We start from the raw sequence: 25,286 nt of genomic DNA, 5'->3' as shown, positions 1-25,286 counted from the left end.
AATTAAAATATTCGAACATCTTTTAAATATTTGCATTTATTGATATAGGTTCTGAAGTACATCCAGCTAAATGGTATATTGAAACCATTTGCTTAAACGCAAGTGCTAGTAATCTTATACATTATACAAAATTATTTTACGAAAACCCCGCGTATTTGTTTTATTATACGAGTCGATCTAAACTGATTAAGGGGTATCACTCCCATTGTGAAACTCAGACTGGTTTGGTGCAGTTACTTCCCTTGCAATTTTTGTAAAAACAAAATTTCCAGCGGAGACACGTATTTATTGGTACACTGAAAACAGTAAAGCTTTGTTAAGAAAACATTATACTTTTCTTATGACAGTATTTGTAAAACTTTCCACCAGCTTATGCTCTATAATAATATCAATATTCAAACATGTGAACCCTTTCTATAACTAACATGCTACAATAGAATATACCGTTTACAACATAGATATTAGTGATACCATTAAAAATACTCTTTGATATGAAAATTTAAAGATTAAGTATAACTTTAAATAAAATTGTATATTTCAATACACGGGCCGACTACAGCCCCAATTTTTGTTTTTACTTTTCTTCATCTAAACGATTCGTGTTACCGAATCCTCGTCAATATGAAAACATTAAACCCGACTATTCTAATATATAATTTAGTTTTAACTCGTTTTAATCTTCTGATAAAGCCGAATGCCCATAAGGTTTGAGCCATTCCAACCTCACCGCCTTGAACATTTTGATACGAAAGTAAGACATGAACTCTAGCAAGATGGCCACCAAAGCTGAAAATAGAAATAAATTTTAAATCGGTATGTTCTCTTCAACCAGTTTTTAGATTTGATGTAACTTTGTGATCTTTTACAATTTGTTTATACTCGTTCCAGTTTGCTGAATGAAATTTTTCCAGATATGATTGTTTCATGGTCCTTAACAAATTATTGCTTAACGTTCAAGTTTGCTGACAATGACTGCCTGATCTAAATATAGCTCAATAGAAATTCAGGGATTCTTATGGGACGAAAAAGTAGGGAAAAGACTTATGTGGATTAATATTTGATACCATTTCCAAAACAAAACAAAAAACGGAGAATATTTTTTTGGTGTATTGTATACTATACTGATTGACATAAGATTATAAGCATAATAGTTATTACGTTTGCTGAATATTATGAAGGTTCTTCTAAAATTGTTCGAAATGGTACCTCAGGCCTTCCTCTCCCTTCCTGTACCACCCAGTACTGCTGAAAATAAAGACATTACCGTTGAGACTATCAACTAAATCTGCTCTGAGAGCTCTGTGTTTGTTGAATAGTAACTATGTGAAAGAAAAATGAATGCAATATGAAAACAAAGATCAACAAGGAACGGCGGCATTTAAAGAACGTATCATTCATTACTCATCATAACTCCCATACAAATTGATAGGTTACATAAATAAAAAGAAATAAGCATTTTGCTGTGAGTCACTTACTAGTAATCCATTAGATAAATAAGCAAATGCTAGAAGAGAAGATAACATTTGAAATGCCCGACAAATTACAACAGGAAGAAATAATGAAATGTACCAGCACATTCAAATATTTACGGAGTTCCATAGTTCTGCTTTACACAAAAAATGATGTAGGTATCGGTATGACACGATTGGCAAACTACTTACCAACTTTGCTCAATAATAACAAGAATCATGGACTCGTATTGGGACTTCTTCTGCCTTATTGTGCAATCCAGTTTTGCTTTGCAATATGTAACATTTTATAATTCATACATATTGAAACTAATTTATAACAAATTAATACACAGATAATTCTTTAATTACAAGATTGAGTGAACAAATTTCGTGTTATTACCAAAATTTTTCCGAACATATGAAAAATATTATATGTGTGCTTTTCATTAATAAATTTAGCCATTGAAAATATGATTGACAAGGGTCTACTAAAACTTTTCGAAGAATGTAATATTAAGACGTTACAACTTTTATGTATTATGTAATATTTTTTTGTAAAAATGGAATCATATTTACTGTTGCACTATACTAATATTCGATGCATATATTGCATATATGCGATTATTATGCACTGTTAACATGCTATGCGGCTTAATCCAACTGTGGATTTGGCACGTGAACAAACACATTGCACACATTGTTAGACATACTTGGTAAATGCTGATGCTGCGTCGATCTAGTCAATCAAAAATGTTTGTCAGTTACGTTTATTGTTTAACAACATGTCGCTATGCTAAATAATACCTATTTCTGCAACTTATTATTTCTGTCTAGGAATGAACGGTATTTTATGAACATTTGTTCAAGGAAATGCTAAAGTAGTTCTTTCAACACAGCTCTTGGTTTAATCTTTACAAGAGCATAATCGTTGATTACTGATAGGATATCTAACGAAATTCAGTTTCAAAAATTTAAAATGTACGGAAATAATGAAAGATACGAAGCATGCTGCTTTTTTCTAACAAACTGTAACGAAAGTAATATCATTTCAAACACATATATAACAATAATGACAAACAATACTGTAACATTGGTTTATAACAATTGAAGCAACGTTCAATTGATACCATTACTATAATAGTATTTTTTTCGAATTCATACAGCAATTGATAGGAAACGTGGATGGAAGCTTCGGATAATCATTATTACTAATAAACCAGAAATAGCCTGGGATTATCCTCGGTTAAAGTTAGTGTTTAAAACGGTTATACAATGATGTAAACACAAAATGTGATTGTCCATAACTTGTATCCTATTGTTTGCAGTGTGCTTATGTAGTGCCTGTGTTCTTACTGGTACTCAATGGTACATTTACCTGGCGGTAACTTTTATCGCATAGCCTGTTTTAAATTGATTGCCAATTTGTTCTTTTTTTAAGCATTTTACTCACTAGTTATGTTTTCCCCCTCAATTTTAGTTACCTGTTATAGTTTCCAAAAAGGTACTAATTGGTCATTTACCTGAACCAGCCTTCGGCAAAATTGAAAATGTTGCAGGCTCGGTTTGATTTAGCCTGTTCATAGACGGTACTGGAAAGTGCAAACTACCGTCGACGCCCTCCTAGCACCGGCTTAAGCAGAATTTATCATTAAGTCATTATCTAAACTTTACGTTTGCACTTTCTTAAGAAGAAAAAAGTTATTCAATGTGGCCTTAAGGGTAACGGACACTATACATCCGAATCGCCATATTGGTATTTCCTGATATAATATTCAGTTTAAGCGCTTTATTTTTACGCTATATGTCACAGTATTTTTGCAATGACCTGAATATTCGGCTCCTCCTCCTAACAAGTCATTCAATCTCGTTCGCGCATGCTTAGAAGACTGGGTATATAAAGCGAGCACGCTTCTGCAAATTCCTTTTCGATCCAGTATCCGAGCTCCTGAAGCTGCCCTGAACCAACACGGAAAAATACCCACCCGCCCTTCCCATTTGCCTTGCTGTTGTCTCTGTTTTCTGTTTTCAGGTAATAATGACCGCCGCGGTACTTAGCCCCTCTTCGTCATGGCTGGAATTATCATTTCAACAGTCAATATTGGTTTATTCGACATCCGGAAGTTTACCAACGTCGACTGCCAGACCCTTATCATTTGAATCCGACGTCGGTTCAAAACATACATTTAACTGGCCTGTGCATAAGCATAAACTCTTTAATTTCGAACACCTGTGGGATGCAACTGACTTTCGGATATTTGTAGAATAGTCATTAGATAACCTGTAACCGATGACGGTACAAAACAAAACACTTTTTTCAGATGCCATAATTAACTTAACCCATGTGTAAATATAACACATATTGTTTTTAAAAAAGTATTGATATAATGTTTTTTTTCATTACATTTGTTATACATGGTTTCAAGCAAACTTATATTAAATATCTGACTACCTTCTACTATTTAATTAAAATAATATTTTTCTGATAAAGAACGTTTCTCTTTATAGAGCTGTATGTTTTTTGTTTTTTTTATATATTTATTGGCATATCTGAGCAGGTCCGTTGTTTTATATTCCGAGGAATAGTCTGAGGAGGTTTCCTCCGTGCATGCCAACGGATGCTACGGTTCCTCTTAAAAAAGGGGCTTTACGTAGGCGGCCAGTATTCCTAAGACGAATATACGATCAAACCTGTTGAGTAATTGTTCTGGTTTGAAATGTCCTAGACATTCTATGGCAGTTTTGATCGTGATATGCTTGATAAATGTATATATATATAAACACATGGCTGTATCACTCTTTTCAAAATTTAACTAATTTTATTGATAATATTTATAAAACATAATTTATAAGCTTCTGATATCAAGTGTTTATCATATCTGGCATTTGTCAGCACGTTGTCTCTTTTTCGAAACATAATTTTAATTGATTATATCTGAATAAACATATTAAGCTTCCGATATCCGGAGCAATTTATAAAATGTCACTTCCGACTGTTCGGATATGAGCTTTAGTCATATAATACTATAATTGATATACATGTAATTGTTAATATTATTCTATTACAAATTGTCTGGAATATTTAATGCTCTTATTCAGCCATGGATAAGGCGAAAATCTAACATAAAATTACAGGTTTTTGCAATCGATGACGAAGCAAAACCTATTTTATAATATTCTATTTTATATAAAAGTTTCAAACTCTATTAACTTTGTTACTTAATGACCAGTCATGACGGAAATTTTATGCCAACCATAAATAAAATAAGTTAAACATATATATTGCATTTATTATCATTTGTTCCTTTAAAGTGACTATGTTGGAAAAATAATGACGTCATAAAGGAAAATCTCACGTGACACTATATAAATATATTAGAATAAGGTATTATGTAACATGTCGAAAGATGACGAGAGGACCTTTAAATTTTGGGTTATGATTTTATACGATATTAGCCGTTATTAACAGATTTATCATGATTTATAGTAGTTGTTAGTCAAAATTTACATATTTGACTGATTGTTTCCGCGTGGTGTGTGCCAGTACCCAAACATTTTACATTACAATGCAGTATGTTTCCACGTTTTGCACATTATGGACTGCTGTTTGTTAGTTGTTTTGTAGTTTATTTTCATTTCCATTTTTTTTTCTTATTATTTTAGTCCTGCTTTATTCCTGCTTTAAACCCATATGGTGCGATGGCAATGTAATTTCATGTTTCACCGACTTCCTTTGTTCACAGGATCCCCGAACATTGCACATTATAAGATAACTTTATCTCATAAGATAATGTGAGAATCTCTCGGCTGCCACCAGTAAAATGCAACACGTGTTTAAATGTTGTAATTTATTTTACATGGAGAACACCTGATCCATCATTTTCGTTGCTTCCGTTTACCCTGTTCGACTGATACAAGTATATATTACGGAATACGATATGCACCATTGAAAATGTCGTTTCTCTCATATTTACTATATTGTGTCGTATGTAATGTCACATATCTCATATCTTTTGTCGCTTTAAAACTTCGGAGACATTCAAAAGTGAGATATTACATTTGAGATGGCACTAAATGGACTCTGTAGTCTTTCCTTACACATTCCCTGTTCTTCTTAGCTCCCTACATGTTCTATAAAAGTTTGTCACCTTAGACAAGGCAGCATTAAATTATGTAACTACAGATACATTTTTGACTCTTTTTTTCCAAATATAAAATAAACAAAGATGATAAAATTGCAGGCATATAAGTAAATCCGATTTTATAACTTGTATATAACTATATCTGGAAAAATTCCACTTATAATATGGTTAGTATTGCAGTTTGTCAAACCAGTAAGGGAGCACATATAACTTATCATAATTTAATTAAAGGCACGTTATGCCTTAGAAACAAACACATTTTCTTCCTCCTTTAGAAAGAGCAAAGATACATTCTATAACTTTTAATTAATGTTTATTAGGCATGTTAGATTCTGATCGCCTGTATAAGATTTGTTTTATTGATAAAAGTAGTAAAATGTACACGCACAGTAGTATTTTGATTTCCACTCAAAATACTAAATAACTATAAATGTACTTATTGCCAAAAAGCTACAGAAACAAAAGATGGCAGCATTCTACATATCTGGATACAATAAAAGTTTATCATTTTCTGGATAAATATGAAAACGATAAAATTCCAAATTTTATATCTTGTGGGTTTTTTTTTCTCTATAAAAACGTGAAGTACCACTGTATCATTTACTGCGAATCTTAAAAATTCAATGTGGACAGTATGAGTTATTGTGTTAAAAAGCATTTTGTTACTTTTAATCACTGTATCAAATATTGCAAGCTCATATAATTCAATTTGTTTCATTTTCGGCGATAACATGAGGTAGATATCTTTCTAAACAATGAAACAGTTTTTTTTGTTTGTTGTTTTTAGCTCATCAGTCACAAAGTGACATGGTGAGCTTTTGTGATCGCTTTTCGTCCGGCGTCCGTCCGTAAACTTTTACTTTAAACGACATCTCCTCATATACCGGTAAGCCAATTTCATCCAAACTTCACAGGAATGTTTCTTTGGTTTTGGTAGTCAACTTTAAAAATTGTTCAAAGAATTTTATTCCAAGCAGAACTCTACTTGCCATGGCAACCGAAAGAAAAAACTTAAAATATCTTCTTTTAGAAAACCGAAAGAGCAAGAGCTTAAATATTCGGCATGAAACATCATCTAGTCAGTGTCTACCAAATAAATGCACTGGGGTCAAAATTGGCCCTGTCCGGGGGGTTCATTTATTTTCCTTATTTGCATATAGTAAAAACTTAAAAAATCTTCTTTTAAAAACATATAGCTGGAGCTTAGATATTAAGCATGAAACATCTTCTAGTGGGTGTCTACCAAGTTGGTTCAAATAAAAGCCCTGTGGTTAAAATTGACCCCGCCCAGCAGTCATTGACTTTCCTTATATGTATGTAGTAAAAACTTTAAAAAAATCTTCTTTTAAAAGCTAAAATTGCTAGAGCTTAGATATAAAGCATGAAACATCTTCTAGTGGGTGTCTACCAAGTTTGTTAAAATAAAAGCCATGGGGTAAAAATTGGCCCCGCCACAGGGGGGTCATTGTTTTCCCCTTTATGTATATAGTATAAACTTGAAAAATCTTCTTTTAAAAAACCCCAAGAGCTAGAGCGAAGATATTTAGCATGAAACATCCCCTAATGGGTGTCTACCAAGTTTGTTCAAATAAGGGCCATTAGGTTAAAGTTGGCCCCGCCCCAGGGGCCTATATACAGGTGAGCGATTTCAGGGCCATCATGGCCCTCTTGTTTGTTGCTGTTGTTGTTTTTGTTGTAGTTTTTTTTGTGGGACGGTTAGGTTTTTGTTGTTTCGTTTGTTGTTATTATGTTTTTATGTATTTTTTTATATTTTTGTTGGTGGCTTGTTGTTAGTTGTTATTTGTTTTTGTTGTTTTGTTTTATTTTGTTGTTCTTTTTTGTAAATTTTTATCTTGATCTTTAAGCAACATAAATTTATTTATTATGCCGTCTTCACTTCTGAAGTTGATAAAGTATAAATATATCAGTATATCCTTTTTATAAAACAATTTTACTTGACTAAAAGCAGGATGAACGGAATATGTCAATAGATATTTATTTTTGACTTTGCATACATTTATCTTGTGGAACAAATCCTGCAATAATTATCGTTTGATTTATTCGATATTGTCTAAAAAATTCCGATTAGATTTCAGATATTTCATATTTGAGCCGTGTCATGACAAAACCAACATAATGGGTTTGCGGCCAGCATGGATCCAGACCAGCCTGCGCATCCGCGCAGTCTGATCAGGATCCATGCTGTTCGCTATCAGTTTCTCTACTTGTTATAGAGTTTGTAAGCGAACAGGATGCACAGGCTGGTCAGGATCCATGCTGGTCGCAAACCCATTATGTTTGGTTTTGTCGTGACGCGGCTCATTTGTTTTAATATACTTCATTCCGATTACAATCCGTAGATCTTTATTGTTAAAACTCATTTATCTTTGTCTTGTTATAATTTTTTTCCCTGTTATTTCCTGGTATTGCTGTTCTGCTGTTCAGCACCTTGTTTTTCTAGATTGTTATAGAATACATATAAATTAATGAACGAAAACTTTGTTTATGTTTGTCTTACAAATAACATTTACGCATAAAAGCTTAACACTGTCTCAATAGAAAAAAAACTAACAAAGAAATATCTCTTATAAAACAAAACAATTTGTTTATTTTGTATGTTACTAAGAGATAATGGGGACGGGGAGTTTACGTCGTACCACTACACTAGAGGTTATAAGGCGACTTTCAGCTTTACTGGCGAGGGTAGACCTCACGTGCAGTATTTCAGGCACGAACAGGCACCTGAGTAGATCCATCTTAGTAGAACCAACGACCACAGGCTAGCTGGACGGCTTCCTCACATAAAATAATCCAAAGTTCCTGGCAGGATTCGGGCCCACAGAGGTGAGGGGCAAATGGTTTGAAGTTAATGCCCTTAACTACAGTACTCTGCACTGACGATAAGAATGAGTAATAGAAAATACATTGCCTAGTAGCAAAACTATATAAAAATAATCTTGTTCTATAGAAAATTGAATTTCTTTTATATCTAGATAATATTCCGTTACTTCATGCATATACCATAGTCTTTAAAGGATGTAAAGAAAAAACATTTCCACCAAAATCATACTATGTATGGGTTACTCACCCTTAAATAATGAAATGCTTTTTAAAAAAAGTGATTAAGAAATTGCTACCTTGCCCTTTATTTGTATTGGGTTTCTGCCTTACATAGATAGTATTTAGTTTTGTTTATACTCGGCTCCGGAATAACCATATGTTCGAGATTATAGCATCCTTGAGGGTCCTTGGTAGTAGTCGCATCGGGGAGGTCTTTTTCATGCCGAATCTTCTGGTAGCCCGTTCTTCGTTCAGTTGTGATTAGGGAGTCAAAAATACTGCCAATACATCAGCTTTCCGACCAACGATAACAAAAACGAGTCTTGCTAACGTCACCCTCCAGATTTCGTCACGACAGGTCAACCAATCATCTCTGGTACTTGAGATGACTTGACCTTGACCTGCCGTGTGCCTTCTCCGCTGGAGGGATTTGGAGTAGCTTACAAAAGTCACTATTTCTTGCAACTTAATCATTAGAAATTTCTTATATAATATTATGTGATTAGCTCGATTACAACGGGTAGTGTGTTGGTGAAATGTTGCCTCGTTTCGAAATTTTCACCAGTTGCGTTCAGGCTTCGTTTGTTAAAAAAAAATTTCAAATACTCCCGACATTCAGTTCAGTTGTGTGTTGCTGATTTTTGGTCAGCTGTCTAAGGTAGCTTTATATATATAGCTATTTTTTGTCTTGACATCAAGTACTATCAATGAACTAGCGGTGATGTCTGAAAAAATCTGTCGCAGGTTAAACTTTCATTGTCTACATATATAAATATATATGTCTTCTCTTACTAATTATACACCATTTGTATAGTACACTACCTGGTCGATGTCTGCCCCACATTTCACCTCTGTCCCTAAGTAAAGTACAACGAAACAACTGCTATATTTAGGACATTTATTTCAAAATGACGTATTGTGAACAAGCGAGTAACGAAGCATGAAAATAAATAATGAAAATTGGCAAAATGACGAAAAAGGAGAAAAAGTGATAGAACATTTAAATATATGATGGGTAAGTGTTACTTTCGAAACAAAAAAACATTAAAGCATTATTTCCTATGGGTACTTCATTATAATTTTAAAATTCCATTCAAATAAAGTAGGGGAACAAAAGAAATGTCTATGTCTTTTGTAAATAAATTGTGCATTCACATAACTTTGAACTTAACTATATTCACAAAGATTGAGTGAGAAAATTTAATTCGTTAGTTTGTTAACCACTAATTTGCTGGGACGAATGTGACTGACCTAAAACCGGGCCAGTCTGCACATCTGTGCTGTATGACCAAGGTCAGTTTTCGTGTATTTTGATATGGAAGTCCCTAAATCTTTGAATGGACTGCTCCAAAGTAAAAAAAGGGCAAATCCATTACACAAAGTTGGGGGTAAATTTACCTACATAATTTACAAGCCTAATTCATTCACGGTATTGCACATTCAACAGCCAAGGCAACAACTTTATTATCATTTTCAAGGAATGAATTATACGAAATGATTCCAGAGATTGTAAATGTTTTAAGATTTAGTTAATTTTCCATGCAAATTTTATCATAATAATTTCTTTTAAATAACTATACGTTGTGTCGGCATAAAATATTGTATTTATAGAAAATTTGTAACATCATTTACAAAACTGTTGTTTTTTTTGTTCAGAATACACTAGTATGTAAATCTTTATCCATCACATGGTGAATTAATTAATAACCTGTCGATTTTAATGACGATTATAATATTTCTTAAAATGCCATCATTTATTACTATCTGACGCGCAGTCAGAAAAAGGGAGCCATCTACGAAAAGGGTACCATCTATATTTCTGTCACGTGACTTGTTACTATAGGTGGGGTATTAGATATTTATTACATACTTAAATTAACTTTAGTTTAATCTGAACGGACGTACTGACATATCTTCCAAATAATTGATTTTCAAATGCAAAATCCTAGACATACCTACCAGTTATAAGTCCAGTATAAATGTGGAATTGATAAATGAAATTGTAAAGGTTAAAAGGTCATGAACAGCGACCGCTCTAGTTGACAATATAAAATTAATGCACAACAATATAAATGGAATATTTTTTATACATGACACACATAAACACGACATTAAAATAACTTAAAAATGGCGAAATGCATATGAACATTAACATTAATTTACAATAAATACTGCTTTGTCTCCAACAATCGTATACTTTATATAAAATGTAACGCAAATCACAAAAAAAATGAAATTAACAAGAAAATATAGTATTAAAACGGTATATCCTAATTTAAATTTAAATCACACGATTATTATATGTGCTTTTATAAACAATATAATATATAAATATCATATAACAAAGAAAATCACATATGATTTTGCATTATTTCACCAGTTGCGCGTTGATTTGTATGTATATACTGATAAGACTTGATAAAGATAAATATAATTTTGCCATATATTCTATCATTAAAATATTCTTACCGTGCCGCCTAATATACATTACATGTAAATTTAGTATCTTTAAATGGTTCACCATAACTATAGTGACAAGTAGTTGTAAATCTTCTTGGATTAATCCACATACATAATAAATGAGCCGCGTCATGACAAAACCAACGTAATGGGTTTTCGCCAGACCAGCCTGCGCATCCGCGCAGTTTACATCAGGATCCATACTGTTCGCTACCAGATTCTCTACTTGTTACAGGGTTTGCAAGCGAACAGCATGTATCCTGATCAGACTGCGCGGATGCGCAGGCTGGTCTGGATCCATGCTGGTCGTAAACGAACTATGTTGGTTTTGTCATGACGCGGCTCATATATACATACAATAAATATGCTTAGGGCATTGATTTTATCAGTCTAACCCGAAAATGTTTATAATGGGTTATTCTTCAAAATCTAAGCATATGCAAGAAGTTATGGAAATGCTTAAGTAAGCATGTAAAACGAAGTTTCATGACATGCGGGAAGCTACGGACTTTTTATGAACGTTGTTGTTGTGGTGGTGGTGGTTGTTGTTCGTTTTTAGATCGTAACAGTTAAAAATAAATTGCCATTTTTAGTAGTAGCTGCCAATGATTTAAGTTTCCTTCCTTCCGTTGTGTTTTGTAATGTTTGAAACTTTTTATAAGACTTGATTACGTTTTATTTTCATTGATTCATATTTGATAAAAGTTAGTCGGTATTTATCGAAAATAAGTATTTCTATTCTAAAAATAGAATTAGATAAACAAACTTATTTTAACTTATTTGTATTGACAAAAATCGGTCTTGTGTATATATGATTAAAAATCTTACATTTCAGGTTAATAGCTGACGCACCTTCCTTTTAAAGGCTACCTCTGCTCAACCTACAGGACATAATAAGTAATAATTACAGTAAATAGAGCTCTCGTGTTAATGCAGAATTTATCATTTTGGTTACAATATTTAGCAGAATAGATAAAATATTACACATACCCCACAAGTCTATAAACATCATGCTAACCATACACTTTAATTTCTTAAAAATTATTCTGAAAAAAATATACTTAAGTTTGATAATATGCATACAACATGGAAATATCAAATTAAGTTTTATCATGCATGAAATTTATAGTGTTTTAAGACTTCCGGTTTTCTGACTTTCGGTTTTCCGACTTCCGGTTTTCAGGACTGCGTTTGAACAACGACATATATCTGACTAGTTAAAATTTTGATAAAATTGAAAGGTGAGTTTTTTTATCCTAATCATTATAGATCTATTTATGTTCAAAAACTAGGAATGTGTATAACGACAAAACTTCTATTCTTCTATAACTGTCGTTCTCTAAAACAAAATGAATATCTTTGTTTCAATTTTTCTCAGTAACAAAAATGTCTACTATAAAGACATCTGATAAATCGTGGTCATTTTTTCTATTGACTTTTAAAATCTCGTCTTAACTTTATTTTCTAGGAATGTTTAAATCACTTTGCAACGCACAAAAACGATGACGTCATAGATAATACATTATTATTACATCATAAGTGTGCACGCATGTCTCAAAAAATGCTACCATTATATGTGCCTATATTCTCTTTTTAATTTTTACACTTTAATCGTTAGTGCATTGAATTTTCTCACTTATAAATCAATGGCAATCCATTAATAACTCAAACCTGCCTCCCCATTGGCTATCATATCAAAAAAGCCATACAAATTTAACATGTATGTTGTAAATTATTACTTCAAAAAAATGAACTATCAAAAACAATGAACAAATAAAATAATGAATATATTATGTCACAATTAATCATATAAGAAGCACTGTGGCATTTACAAATGATGAAGTATCTTGGCATTAGCAGAGGATACGAGTAAAAGAACTATTTACATTGAATAATATGATATAGATACTGGCATTTACTTATCAACTCTCCTTCCCAGTTACTTCACACTGACTTTCATCAAAGTCCGATCAACAAATCTACTAAAAGTCTATTACATTTCGTTCGTCATTTAAAAAGTTCGCTTCCGCTATTTGTGCAAGTCAATTTTTTTGTTTCTTTTAGTTCTTTACAGAAGAACTTCACACACAAAATATTGATCAACGCTTTCCCTCGTTTAACTAAATACTGTAACTTATTCTTTGGTTAGTTGTATCTGATATATGATAAGTTCAAGATTTACACCACTTCGAATCACTTTTCGTGTTTTACTATATATCCTTTCACATCATCTCATCGCAATGAATAAGTATATGTTTCTGTCACTTGTGGAATCATAATGTTTTGACAGAACACAGCTCCTTCCATTTGGAACAAAGGTGTCCATCTTACCTATGCTCGACACTTCTGACGTTCAGAGTCGTTTTCCCGCCAAGGACATTTATCACATGACCCGCACGCGCATGCCCACAATATGGGAAAGCAGTTTGAGAAACGACATTAACCGCTAGATATACATAACAACCGCACAACAACAATGGATATGCTTTTCAATATCTTTAAAATCAAAATATGAATATCTGTTTTTTTTATTTTTAAACTACAGCTTCGCTTTGTACACTGATATTTACAGAATATACCGATTTAAACGTTTTTGTCACGTGGTCTTCAAAAAGGCGATACACGGGTTTCTCATTTTAATCATCTTGACTTTAATTATCACGTTAATGGTTATTACTTATTTTCTTTTTTATTCATGTCAAGTACCCTTTTGAAATTCAAATAAATGCGTTGAATGTGTCGTGACATCGCAAATATCAAACCATTTTTCAAACCATTTACCAATATATTTCACACTGTTAGTGGTATGTTTTTGTCGCGGGTGGAAAACAATATTTTCCCATACGTCTTCATCTTTAATGAAAAATTGTGACTCATCGACGTGCGAATAATAAACCGCATCAATGTTATCTGGTAAAGGGAGGCTTCCCTCGGAGGCGGGAAATTCGTCTTGTATTTTATTTGTCCGTAAACAGCAGCCGCTAGACTCTTCCGGTACTTTTGGGTCAAATACGTAAACCTGTAAAAAAAATATTTTAATTTTTATTTAATAATGGCACGACGTAACTACTGACATCTACACTTATCTTTTTTCAAAGTACATGTAGTCGTTTCGGTTTCCTTTGCAAAATAAGTATTATATTATTAAAATGTAATCTTTTGAATACTATAAAACGGTTTATACCAAAAGGCTACGCTCTATTGCCGTTGTTACTTATCTTGAGGAAACACTCATGAACTGAATACAAATAGTACGAAAATTGTTTAAGTCATTCATAAGCGTATTTACCATATCATTTTTAAAGAAGTATAGATTTTTATCTCTCAAATCGAAGAAAACGGAGTCGATATTATCTGGGACGGCAGCATCGCCATTCTTGCCTTTAAACACGTCACGTATCTTTTTCGGCCAGCCTTCATATAGCTTATCGTTCTCGTTATCATACTTGTAAACATCATCATCTGCAAACAAACAAACAAAATTATAAAACACAATGCTCGTTTTCCTTGGAATTTGTCGTAAGTGTATGTTTCCAAGTGGGAAAAATGTGCATAAATCTTTTCTTTACATGCCGATGATTGTTAAATGCATTACAATTTGTACATACACGGCATCATCTCTGCCAAGCATATTTCACCGTTTTTGTCTCAGATTTAAATCTCAACAGTGGATTAACATAATCACTTGTACCACGTCTTGCCAACCTATGCAATACAATGTGAACCTTGTCTTGTGATTACAAGTTCCAATCACTGTAACTTACTTGGGAGTCTATATATTTAACTCCCTTGCGATAACTGTGCTTGTTTGAACATTGGGATTTTTTTGACTTGCAAAATTTTAATAATTATTTAAATTTGTAGGCTTTAAAGGAGTTCAACTTATTATGTGTGTGTTTTATTTTTAATTTGGTGTTTGTTTGAATGTTTGTTTGCTTGTTGTATTTCTTATACGGGACTGAAAATATCTTTTCGACACTTATTAAACACTTGATGTAGTTCTGGACTTATACCTTCACTCGAACAATTTTTTCGAGAATAATCATTCAATTTAAACGAAATGACCCCAAATATGAAAGCCTTTGACTTTAAACGCTTTTGCCTCCAACCGGGCTTGGGGCCATGCGAGAAAAAGTCAGAGTCCAATTTAATTCAAAACATATTTCTTCTTTATCCTTTTTTATTTTTGTTTCAACCATAGCTTTTCTATTTTAAATTTTTATGTATTGGGACCTCGTTGAAGCGAGTTTTTTTTTTAACTTTAAATTTGTAAGTTAAAAGGGTCTTTTATCTTATAAAACTGTAACTCCACGCATTTTCAGACATGACTAACTCTGTTTGTTATTATTAGTCAACTGCAAATGTAAAATATAATGTAAAGTACTAGACAGACATACAAAAAAATACTAAAAATAAACTATAAAAAATAATAAATTTAGCTCTTTGCGGTCTTAATGGGCCTTTAAACACGTTTTGGCTTCAGAATATGACAGTAAAGTGAGTCCTCCCACGCAGCATGCAAATGAATTATATCTTTGTAGCTTGTTACTTATATTTAATGTTTTAATAGCGTTACTGTCATCTGCTAATGTTATTTACTTAGCAGATGTATTTTTTACATGACGGATATATTCGTCATTGTATCTAAAACGACTGGGAATACAGTGGGCGTATTATTTATGAAATAATAGAAATAAATGATGTTAAATGGGGTCAGGTTATTATGGAATGATATATTGGAAATAAATTATTTCACACCCATCCTATGTTCAATACCGACTCATTGCTGCATGCAAACTGTTCAAAAATCATGAATATATCTAATTATCAACGTAACGCTACGCCCTATAACAACCATTAATAACCAACTTATTTAAAAAAAAAACACTTTGAAAATGATTTAAATTCAAAACTTTAAGTGAATCAGATTCTTTTTTTTTCAAATTTAATTTATCATATTTTGCACAATGGTAATATTTGTTATACGTGTGCACTTTAATCACAAAGGGAGAGTAACAAGTTTATCCTCAAATATAATGAACCTGATTTACCTCCCTTGCTAAGAGAAACATAATTGGCTTTTATGTAGTACTTGCAAAATTCATTTAACATGTGCAAATTAACTGGAAATTTTCGTTCTGAAACTTATTAAAATGAAGTTAATTTCTGTTTTAATAATAATTCAACTGATGTTAACATTAAGGGTTTAAATGATGTCATAACAATATAATATCGGTGGTGATAACAACTACCTCATAATGTATTTACACAAAAAAAACCGTAATTGTTTTTTATGTAATAAATGTAAACGAACCAGTAATGAACTTGTAATGTAGTTGTAATTACTTACATTTGTCAAACACATTATATACATTTATCTTGAACAAAACAATTACTAAATTAGGTCACAAGGAACAATATATTCATCAACTATGTCTGAGTAAAAGGCAAACTATTATGCAATATACTGTACTATAAATTGTGAAATAATGGTGCATACTACAAGATTTTCGTTGATTTTAAATGCTACTTTACTGTTACTTTACTGTAAGGGAAATTATTGTTACATTCTCAATATTAAACTAATGAAATAACGCTCATTTTCTTACATTAATTTAATAATTGCTTCTTAAACTTTCTTAAAAGCCATACAATAGGGAATATTTTTTGAATATCGTGTTACGTTTACTATATTGACCATTATATGTTTGTTAATTGTATATGACAGTAAAAATTACCTTTAAAGAAAAAGGCATCATCAATAACTTCAGTTCCGGAGATGTAAAAAACTTGGGCGTATCCATCAGGGTCGTCGGGTATGCCAGCCCATTCTGTCGTTATGTAGAGGGGGTCCCCATAACGTGTCCTGTTGGCATGGTTCTCATACATCCAGTAGTGGTTGCCACGAAAGAAGTACGTGTTAAAGATGAACGAAGTGCCCTTGTCATTTTTACGGATCCAGTCAAAGACAGTATTGAACCGCCCCTTACAAACACCTGAAAATATAAATGATTAATAAATAACATCTGTTATATTTGCAATAAACTTAAATGTCTTGCAAAAGTAAATCTTGCTAAGACCTTATCAAATTTACCAGTGACTTAATATGATATATTAAATAGAACATATCAAATAGAACATATTAAATACAAAATAGTGTAACTATAGAATGAAATAATTACTTCAGGTCAAGAAAAAGTAACAAATAAGATTATGGATTGCTTAGCATTTATTTGTCCACAACAATCCTGTAAACTAGCATCATATTATGACCGTGTAACTAAACATGGTCACGAAAGAAAGGACAGTTACCATAAACTCTTTGAACCGCCTTCCTATCCTCCCAGCCCAGTTCAAACTCAGGACCGGAGTTTTCCTTCTCGTAAATGGCGTACATAATGGAATACTTCTTGTTTGTATGCATTAACCCGAGCACGTGTCCTATCTCGTGCACAGCTACTCTCAAAAGGTATATTCCATCAGAAGAGAACGATTGCATGGTTTTAAAGAATTCATCGTCATCAAAATGCATGTTGCCGGTGGAGAAGGAATGAGCAATCTCCCCGCCGTGACCGTCGAAGTCCCTCTTACAATTCTGATGTGCACCTTAAAGAAACAAAATTGCTGTTGAAATAAAATGATACATTTCTCCTTTCTTTTAATAAGACAAAAACTTAAACAAACAAAAATGCTGTTGTCCCTTATATACAAAAGTCAAAATAATATCAACTGTTAAAAAATGTATGTCTTAAATTCTGTACGAAGTAAAACATATCGTGCGATACATCAAAACGTAATTTTAATATCGTTTTGTTTTTTAGATTCGGTCGAAAACCATGTTGACTTTACATTAACAATGATGTAGCCATACAATCTTAAAACCAACAATTTCCTTGTAAATTAAAAAAGCCTGTACATGAAAGCATTCGTCAGTAAACTTATTATTTTGAAACCAACCATTTCCTTGTTAATTAAGCAAACTTATAGATGTAACCAGTTTGCGTTAAACTTTTATACACTTTAATATTTAGTAAACAAGACTATATAAATTCAAAATACAGTTTGTTTTATGTGAAATCTGCATTTAATTTTACATAAATTTTGAGTTTAATTCTTACGAAATAAAATTTGCAATGCGGATAGACCATATTTTGTCAAAATCTTAATAATATTCAATAAATAATATACGAGCCTATAATTGTTTTATATGAAATATACATGCATTTCTATCACGTTGACATTTACAAAAATGGGTCTTTTGAAATAAATGACATTGAATAATAAAAAAGGTAAATGTCGATAAGCTTATCTAGAACTTAGTTTTTGGAGAGAAAAAAAAACTCTATCAAGCAAGCTTATCAATGCCTATTTACTACATAGACTTTTGACCAGCCTTCTTTCTTCGGAAAGTAATCAAAAACAAGTCGGCAACAGGTGGTAAGATAAAAGGAAAACGATGATTAATCAGATCATGAAATTGTCCGTAAAATAAAAAATAGATAATGGACTGATATTTCAGACTTCCAAGTAGTTTTTCCATCCCTTTGAGTTACTTAATTTCTCAAAAACAGAAAATCAAAGGAACCCAGGTGTAAATTATGATAACGTTAAACTGTGTCAATTTTTGATTTATGTTTTTCTTTTAACAATTGAACTTGTTTTTCCGTCTATTACAGAAATTCACGTAGGCACTTGTCGGTAAACATAACTAATAATTAGGTCCATCTACCACTTTCATTACGTTTTGGCAAAGCATATTCTATTGCTTGGAACCCTGCCTCTTTTCTATGCTTCATTTATAACGGAATAATAGTTGATTGATAGGAATATCCTTAGTGCAATAAGCATCTTCTATGTACAGATGACTTGACGTTATGTCCGAAAAGTGTCGGTGTTAATCAAATGATTTGTAATTGGATTATTAATGGCTTCTCCAAGATTTAGTTCAATTGTACATTAAATTTTGGTAAAACTTCTCTAACCGATTCGTCATCTCATACGATACGATTGTATACATATATAGTATACATTTGCAGCTGACGTCGTTTTTAAAGTCATCATCACATTCCCAATGAAAAACCAAACATTAAGGTGACAATGGATTCTACTTTTCAATATGAAATCGTTCATTCATAATTGACGCAATACAAAAGAATGTGAGATGGCCTAAAAAAGCAGTTGAATTTCGATCATAGACAAAAAATTGTATTTCTAAACTAACATCTCGGCAGGTCACAGAAAACATTACATTTGCATACGATGAGCTATAAAATGTAAAAGAAGCATCATTCGACAGAAATTTGATGATACAACGTTAGTGATTATCGCAATAAAGTACATGTATGAAAGTGAGCGGATGTCATGAATATTTATTACCAGTACTGCTGTCTGTTTTAAGTAACATCATCACGTTTATGATATCATTTATTAATTCTATAATTAGAAGATGCTGAGACAAACACCCACTCCTTGTCATTACAATGATTATTGATTTATCTGTCACTTACGAGCGACATCTATAAAGGTCTATTTATAGATTACATCTGCCTGAGCGTCTGTATATTTCAGTCACTTCCATAGTCACATTTACTGATAATCATGTTTTGGCCTTCCTTTCCAAACTTGTGACATGTGACTTTGTTTTTTCTGACATCCTTTCAATCCATTGGTTAAAATTAGTGTTGGACGTTTAACTTATTACGACGTAAGTCTAGACTTTGATAGTAACCCATTTTTTTCAGAGGATTTAAAGCGAGTTATTTTCATCGTATATATTTGAATTAGCCAATGATTCTTTTTCATTTTTTTTCTCATTGAAATAACGTTATGCCTGACATTTCGATTTTTATTTTACTATGAATGTCATCAGTTTACGTGTACAATAAATGATTCAGCTTTAATGCAATAACTGGTTTGCAAAAAGTGGTTATTAAGATAAACATACAATAAATGCATAGTAATACTTTATACATGCATAAAATTATACAAAAGAGAAAAACAGAACCCCTGAAAACACCAAAAAAACAAAGAAGAAAGAATTGAAAATGATTATGCCACGCCCCCTAGCACCGACTTTAGCAGAATTCAACATTTTAGCAAGAAAATGGTGAAACTTTGAAACATCCACAGATTTAAAGCCAAAATGCACTTGCAAACAAATTTTAACAATGGTGGAAAAGGAATGGTGCAAATATTCACTTCGCTGGTTTAAAAACCATTCATTCCTGTTCAAACCGGTGATGTATCAACATTTGATAAATACATTTATACCACCAAATGAAAAAAATCTAAACCATGTATCCTTTTAAATAGTATATAGATATTTTTATACCGTATACATTTAATATATAGTCGTTGCAACATACGTTTGTATAGCATATTAGTAAACAATGTAATGGTACATGAAGAAAGGTTGATGAACAAAATGTTTCAGTTTACATCAAGTTGCAAAATGAGCGTTTGCACCAATAAGTAGCTTAGTAAATTTAACAATTAAATTTAAATTATTAGCAAGATTTGAGGCCTAAACACGATTCAGTTGTAATTGGGAAATTCAAAGACTAAGATATAGGATTACTATGATAAAATACACATTTACAAAGTTGCCGATTTCTTCTATTATTCTGCGTCGCATGCATTTTATGTTTAAAAAGTACTCATGAAATTCTGCTGGCGACATATAACTTGTTTTAACTTTCCTATATTTTTAAGAATGCTTCCAAAACGAAAATCACTTTATTCCTGTGACTTGGGTGACATAAATCCCTTTCTCTTTTCCCTCATCAATGATTTATTCTTAAATTTGGAACTATGTACTGATTCCGTGTTTTGTTTGCGTTTCATTATGATAAAATAGGGAGCCTGTGGGAACTCTTGCCGCTCATAATCATATCATTCTTAATAACCTTTGCTTAAAACTTGCAAATTCGAATAATACTTGAAATATGGATCAGCAATCTTTTGATTAAGCGCGGAGAAAGACTCAATCATTTGATCAATATCATAATTACTGATATTACCAGAGTTGTCTTAAACAAAATTTCACAAAATCTTATAAATTATATCCTTTAATATGTGTGTTGTATAGAGTTTGAAAGATTTCATAGAGAATTATATTCTTAATGTTTACCGAAGCAAACGACAACAAAGTATTCTTGCGCCTATCACATTTTGTTGTTGCTATGTTAATGTGTCAAAACTCGCAGATTGTTATCTATCATATGTATATATTAGTGTCATACATATTCTGCAATCTTGTTTGTTGTAAACATATCATGTATAAATATGTAACGGTGATGCAATATCTCCAAGCATCTGCTATCTCTCTAGGCCTTTTAACATTTTAATAGTGCGTCACGTTAAAGAGACCGTTTTGAACATCTAAGTTTAAACTTTACTTTCCCGTAAAACAATCGATATCTAATCACAAAAAGGAGACACTTGAAAACCCGCTGTGAATGATTTATGGTACATTACATATGATTTATCTGGGCTAAATAAAAACTTAAATTTACTACCGACATGAAACGGGTGCTAGTAAATCGCATGTTCTTTGATACATGAAAACCTATAGAAATAAACAGCAAAATCACGTTCATATCTTTGCTTATTGTAGCGGTAGTCTACTGTTTAAATCACACAGTATTTCCAAATTTTCTTTTTGTGCACGTACACAATATATGGTAGATGCGCTTTAAATGCTATTATATTACGTTTACATTCAGATAATTGTAAAAAGAAGACTCTTCAAATGTCAAAGGGTATTTTCATATCTGTTAATATGTAGATGGAGTGTTCTATAGACCAGTGATCCATTGAACGACATAACATGAGTGCGTCTGATAATCAAATAAATAGGTTGTCTGCTCGCAACTCGTCCGCAAACAGTGTTTCAATATATATATGTATACACTCTGTATATTTTGATTCGTATTTATATCTTGTTGATAAATTTATGGTAGTACTTCAAAACCTGTCGTTTATATCTTTGAATAAAGTCTACAGCACCTTTTAATCATGATAAACATTTACTAGGCTAAAGAAATCGCATCCTCGATGCTAAAGTAAGGATAATCATTATAAAGTCTAATCTTATTTCAAACAATTCGTAACTATAAGTCGTAGCTTAATCTAATTGTGTTCACTTTTGTTAATGCGTTTACATTAATGTACAGCGATTATATGGCTCATTGCTTTCAGGTACTTTTTTTCTTATTTTCCCGAAATGATGGTGATTTCAACTACAAAATGACGATATATAAAATATTGGGTGTAGGGGGAATGACTTGTACGTTACTGCCACGCCCTTGGGATAGAATCAGGAACATTTTAACTGGAAAAATCTGCTCGGTGATTCATTAGACAGTAAGCAACATACTGTGGAAGTCGAGGCAATTGTTGGAGCTACCTGTTCAGAGGCAATCAAAGAGGAAATTTCCACAACAGAAACGAAAAATAAGAGAGAGCAATGCCTATATCTACAGTGACATTATCTTGGGGAGCTGACATCAACTGATTCACTAGGATGATCAGATCTGACATGTAACAGTATTATCTTAGTATATTTCTCTGTGTGTATTAAATGAGCCGCGTCACGACAAAACCAACGTAATGCGTTTGCGACCAGCATGGATCCAGACCAGCCTGCGCATCCGCGCAGTCTGATCAGGATCCATGCTATTCGCTATCAGTTTCTTTACTTGTTATAAGGTCTGTAAGCGAACAGCATTGATCCTGATCAGACTGCGCGGATGCGCAGGCTAGTCTGGATCCATGCTGGTCGCAAACGCATTACGTTTGTTTTGTCGTGACGCGGCTCAAATGATTCACAGAAACCTATTATCAAACATAAGATCAAGACATATAATATAATTGACCTTCCAGAGTTTATTTATATATATATATATATCATACCATTCGGTGGTTAGACTAGTAAAAGTGTGGTGTAACAAAATATCAATGCATGGATGTGCATTAATATGTTTAAAAATCACAGGCCCAGCTTTATTTGAAGTGCAGATTGATGATTCAAACACATGGTTCTAGTAATGTTGTCTACAGGTGTTCAGTTTGCCGTCACTATATGTGGAGATAACAGTATCAAACTCAAACTAATATTGTCAGAACAAAATCAGTAAATAACTTCTTCCTTTATAGTGTATATTTATACTCATATTTTAACCCATTCATAATTTAATATATACATTTTAAAATATCATTAGATGATGTAAATGTACCATACCTTGGTAATTTTGTATGAATCAAAACGGTAACCCCGGTCAAAGACCGGTATATTTTTCTTTCAATGAAAATAATTGACGATAAAAATAGAAAGAGGGTTATCAAAAGCAATTAATTGGCTGCTTAAAATATAGTCTTAATTGAATTTATATTGCCCATTAGGATAGCGTAGGGACTTTGTTATTAAAAGATGATGTTGTATCACGTATATACTATATTAAATGCGGAATTCAACGCTCCATTTATATTAAGTATAAAATCATTGCACTATTACGCCTGTGGTCCTCGTACTGTACACGTTTAGAACCCAAACTACTTTGAAGTATCAGACATAACTAGAAGAATTTATTACAAGGAATATTGCATTTATATCATGCGTAACAATAGCTATAAATAGAAAAAAGCAATCGAAAAGTAATTAAGAAAAATATTCAATTCATAATTGCGAGCAATAGCTCTTTGAGTTAGACATACCAGAATAGATCAGTCATCATGGCTGGCGGTGTTTAAGTATGGGATCGAATTATTTGGGTGATAAAACATAACTTGAGTGGAAATAAGAGTACAATTTTTCGTGTAAGAACGGCACGTTTGTGGGAGTTTCTTTGAAGAACACCGCTTTTAAAGACTTCAAAGAGGCAGTAATAACTAATATTGGTGCTTCAAGTACTTGACCATTATAAAGTTGCGTATAAAAGTCGTAGTTACCAGTACTTTTATCATAATATTTACTTCGACAGTTTTATCAACTTGTAAACAATGCATAACAGTACATGTATATATTTACTAATATGGTATCAACAAGGGTAGCAAGCAAATTAACAGTTAATGGACGTATCTACAAAGGCTTGAACTGACAGCCTACTTAAATGAAAATATAAAAGTAAAGAAACAAACAAACGAACAAATAAACAAACAAAACAAACAATGATACTAAAAAATTAAATAAAAAAATAAAACAATCAAATAAAACTGATTTGGTGTATACATACTATACTCTTTTTTATCTATCTATAAATGAACGTCCTACTCACCGGTTCCAAATGCGACTTCGATGTCCACACTTGCGATATCTCCAGATGTTTCTTCAACAAATTCTAAAGGAATAACTTCACTCCACATTCTAAAAGCAAGATCGATGGTTGCACGTTGGTCCTCCACAGGTATCCGTGTACTATAACCAGTCTGTAGCAGTCGCCACTTTATCACTTGTTTTTCAAATTTTTGACCGTCTAAAGGACTTGCTTTATTAGCCATTGTATTATTAACTATATTTTCCATTATATTAACAGATCTTTTTTTAATGTTTACTAGTTTATTTTCATTTTGATTTTTAACCAAAGAATTGTCATTTTTTAATTTATCTATATAATCATGTAAATATCTTTTACGACGTTCAAGACTAGAAGAAGATCTCCGAGAACCTCCCGATATGACGTTTAAAAGTTTTGTATTTGTAGCTGACCTTTTCCAAGGCCGACTTTTAAAAGTATCGCCTAATGCATTTTTAAGACTATTTGTTTCACTACTCTGTCTAAGGAATTGACCAAGTTTATCACCATTGTTAGTTCTTTCTACATCGTCGGACACAACACTCACTACGGGTTCATCTTCATCAGAATTACCGCATCTAGATGTGGACATAAGTTTCTTTGTTCTTCGGTCTAAAACACCCGTTTCGGGTAAATCATATTTTTTCTGGTAAAGTCTTATAGCTTTTCTAATTTTTCTAGATGTACATGGAGGGAGATTTCCTCCCTCGGAGGGATTTGCTCCGTTCCTTGTGCCCGCACCACCTTCTGAGAAGAAGTCCGGAAACAATGATCTTCTTTGTCTTTCTCGTATTTGACAATGTAGGTAGCCATATTTTTCTAACTGTTGCTGAAATAGAGAGATAAAAATCTTCGTCATGCCAACAACACTGAGGTTCACTTCC

General features: G+C 32.4%; 1 protein-coding gene across 2 annotated transcripts in view; it reads right to left on the bottom strand.

Moving 5' to 3' along the window:
• Positions 1 to 9,534: 9,534 nt before the first annotated feature.
• Positions 9,535 to 25,286, bottom strand: part of LOC132732465 (matrix metallopeptidase-21-like) — a 71,490-nt gene continuing 55,738 nt past the window's right edge. For both annotated transcript variants that reach the window (XM_060718885.1, XM_060718883.1), the window contains exons 3-7: positions 24,385 to 25,231; positions 17,423 to 17,716; positions 16,849 to 17,106; positions 14,400 to 14,572; positions 9,535 to 14,129 (exon numbers count right to left, since the gene is read on the bottom strand). In XM_060718885.1, the coding sequence (XP_060574868.1) occupies positions 13,809 to 14,129; positions 14,400 to 14,572; positions 16,849 to 17,106; positions 17,423 to 17,716; positions 24,385 to 25,231 (1,893 nt within the window). In that variant the 3' untranslated portion in view covers positions 9,535 to 13,808. The remainder of the gene's footprint in view (positions 14,130 to 14,399; positions 14,573 to 16,848; positions 17,107 to 17,422; positions 17,717 to 24,384; positions 25,232 to 25,286) is intronic.

This window comes from Ruditapes philippinarum, unplaced genomic scaffold (genome assembly GCF_026571515.1).
Source record: "Ruditapes philippinarum isolate M1 unplaced genomic scaffold, ASM2657151v2 ctg1293_1_1_1_1, whole genome shotgun sequence".
Lineage (NCBI taxonomy): Eukaryota > Metazoa > Mollusca > Bivalvia > Venerida > Veneridae > Ruditapes > Ruditapes philippinarum.
Note: the sequence above shows the minus strand (reverse complement) of the source record. Positions and strands in the feature narration are given on the sequence as shown.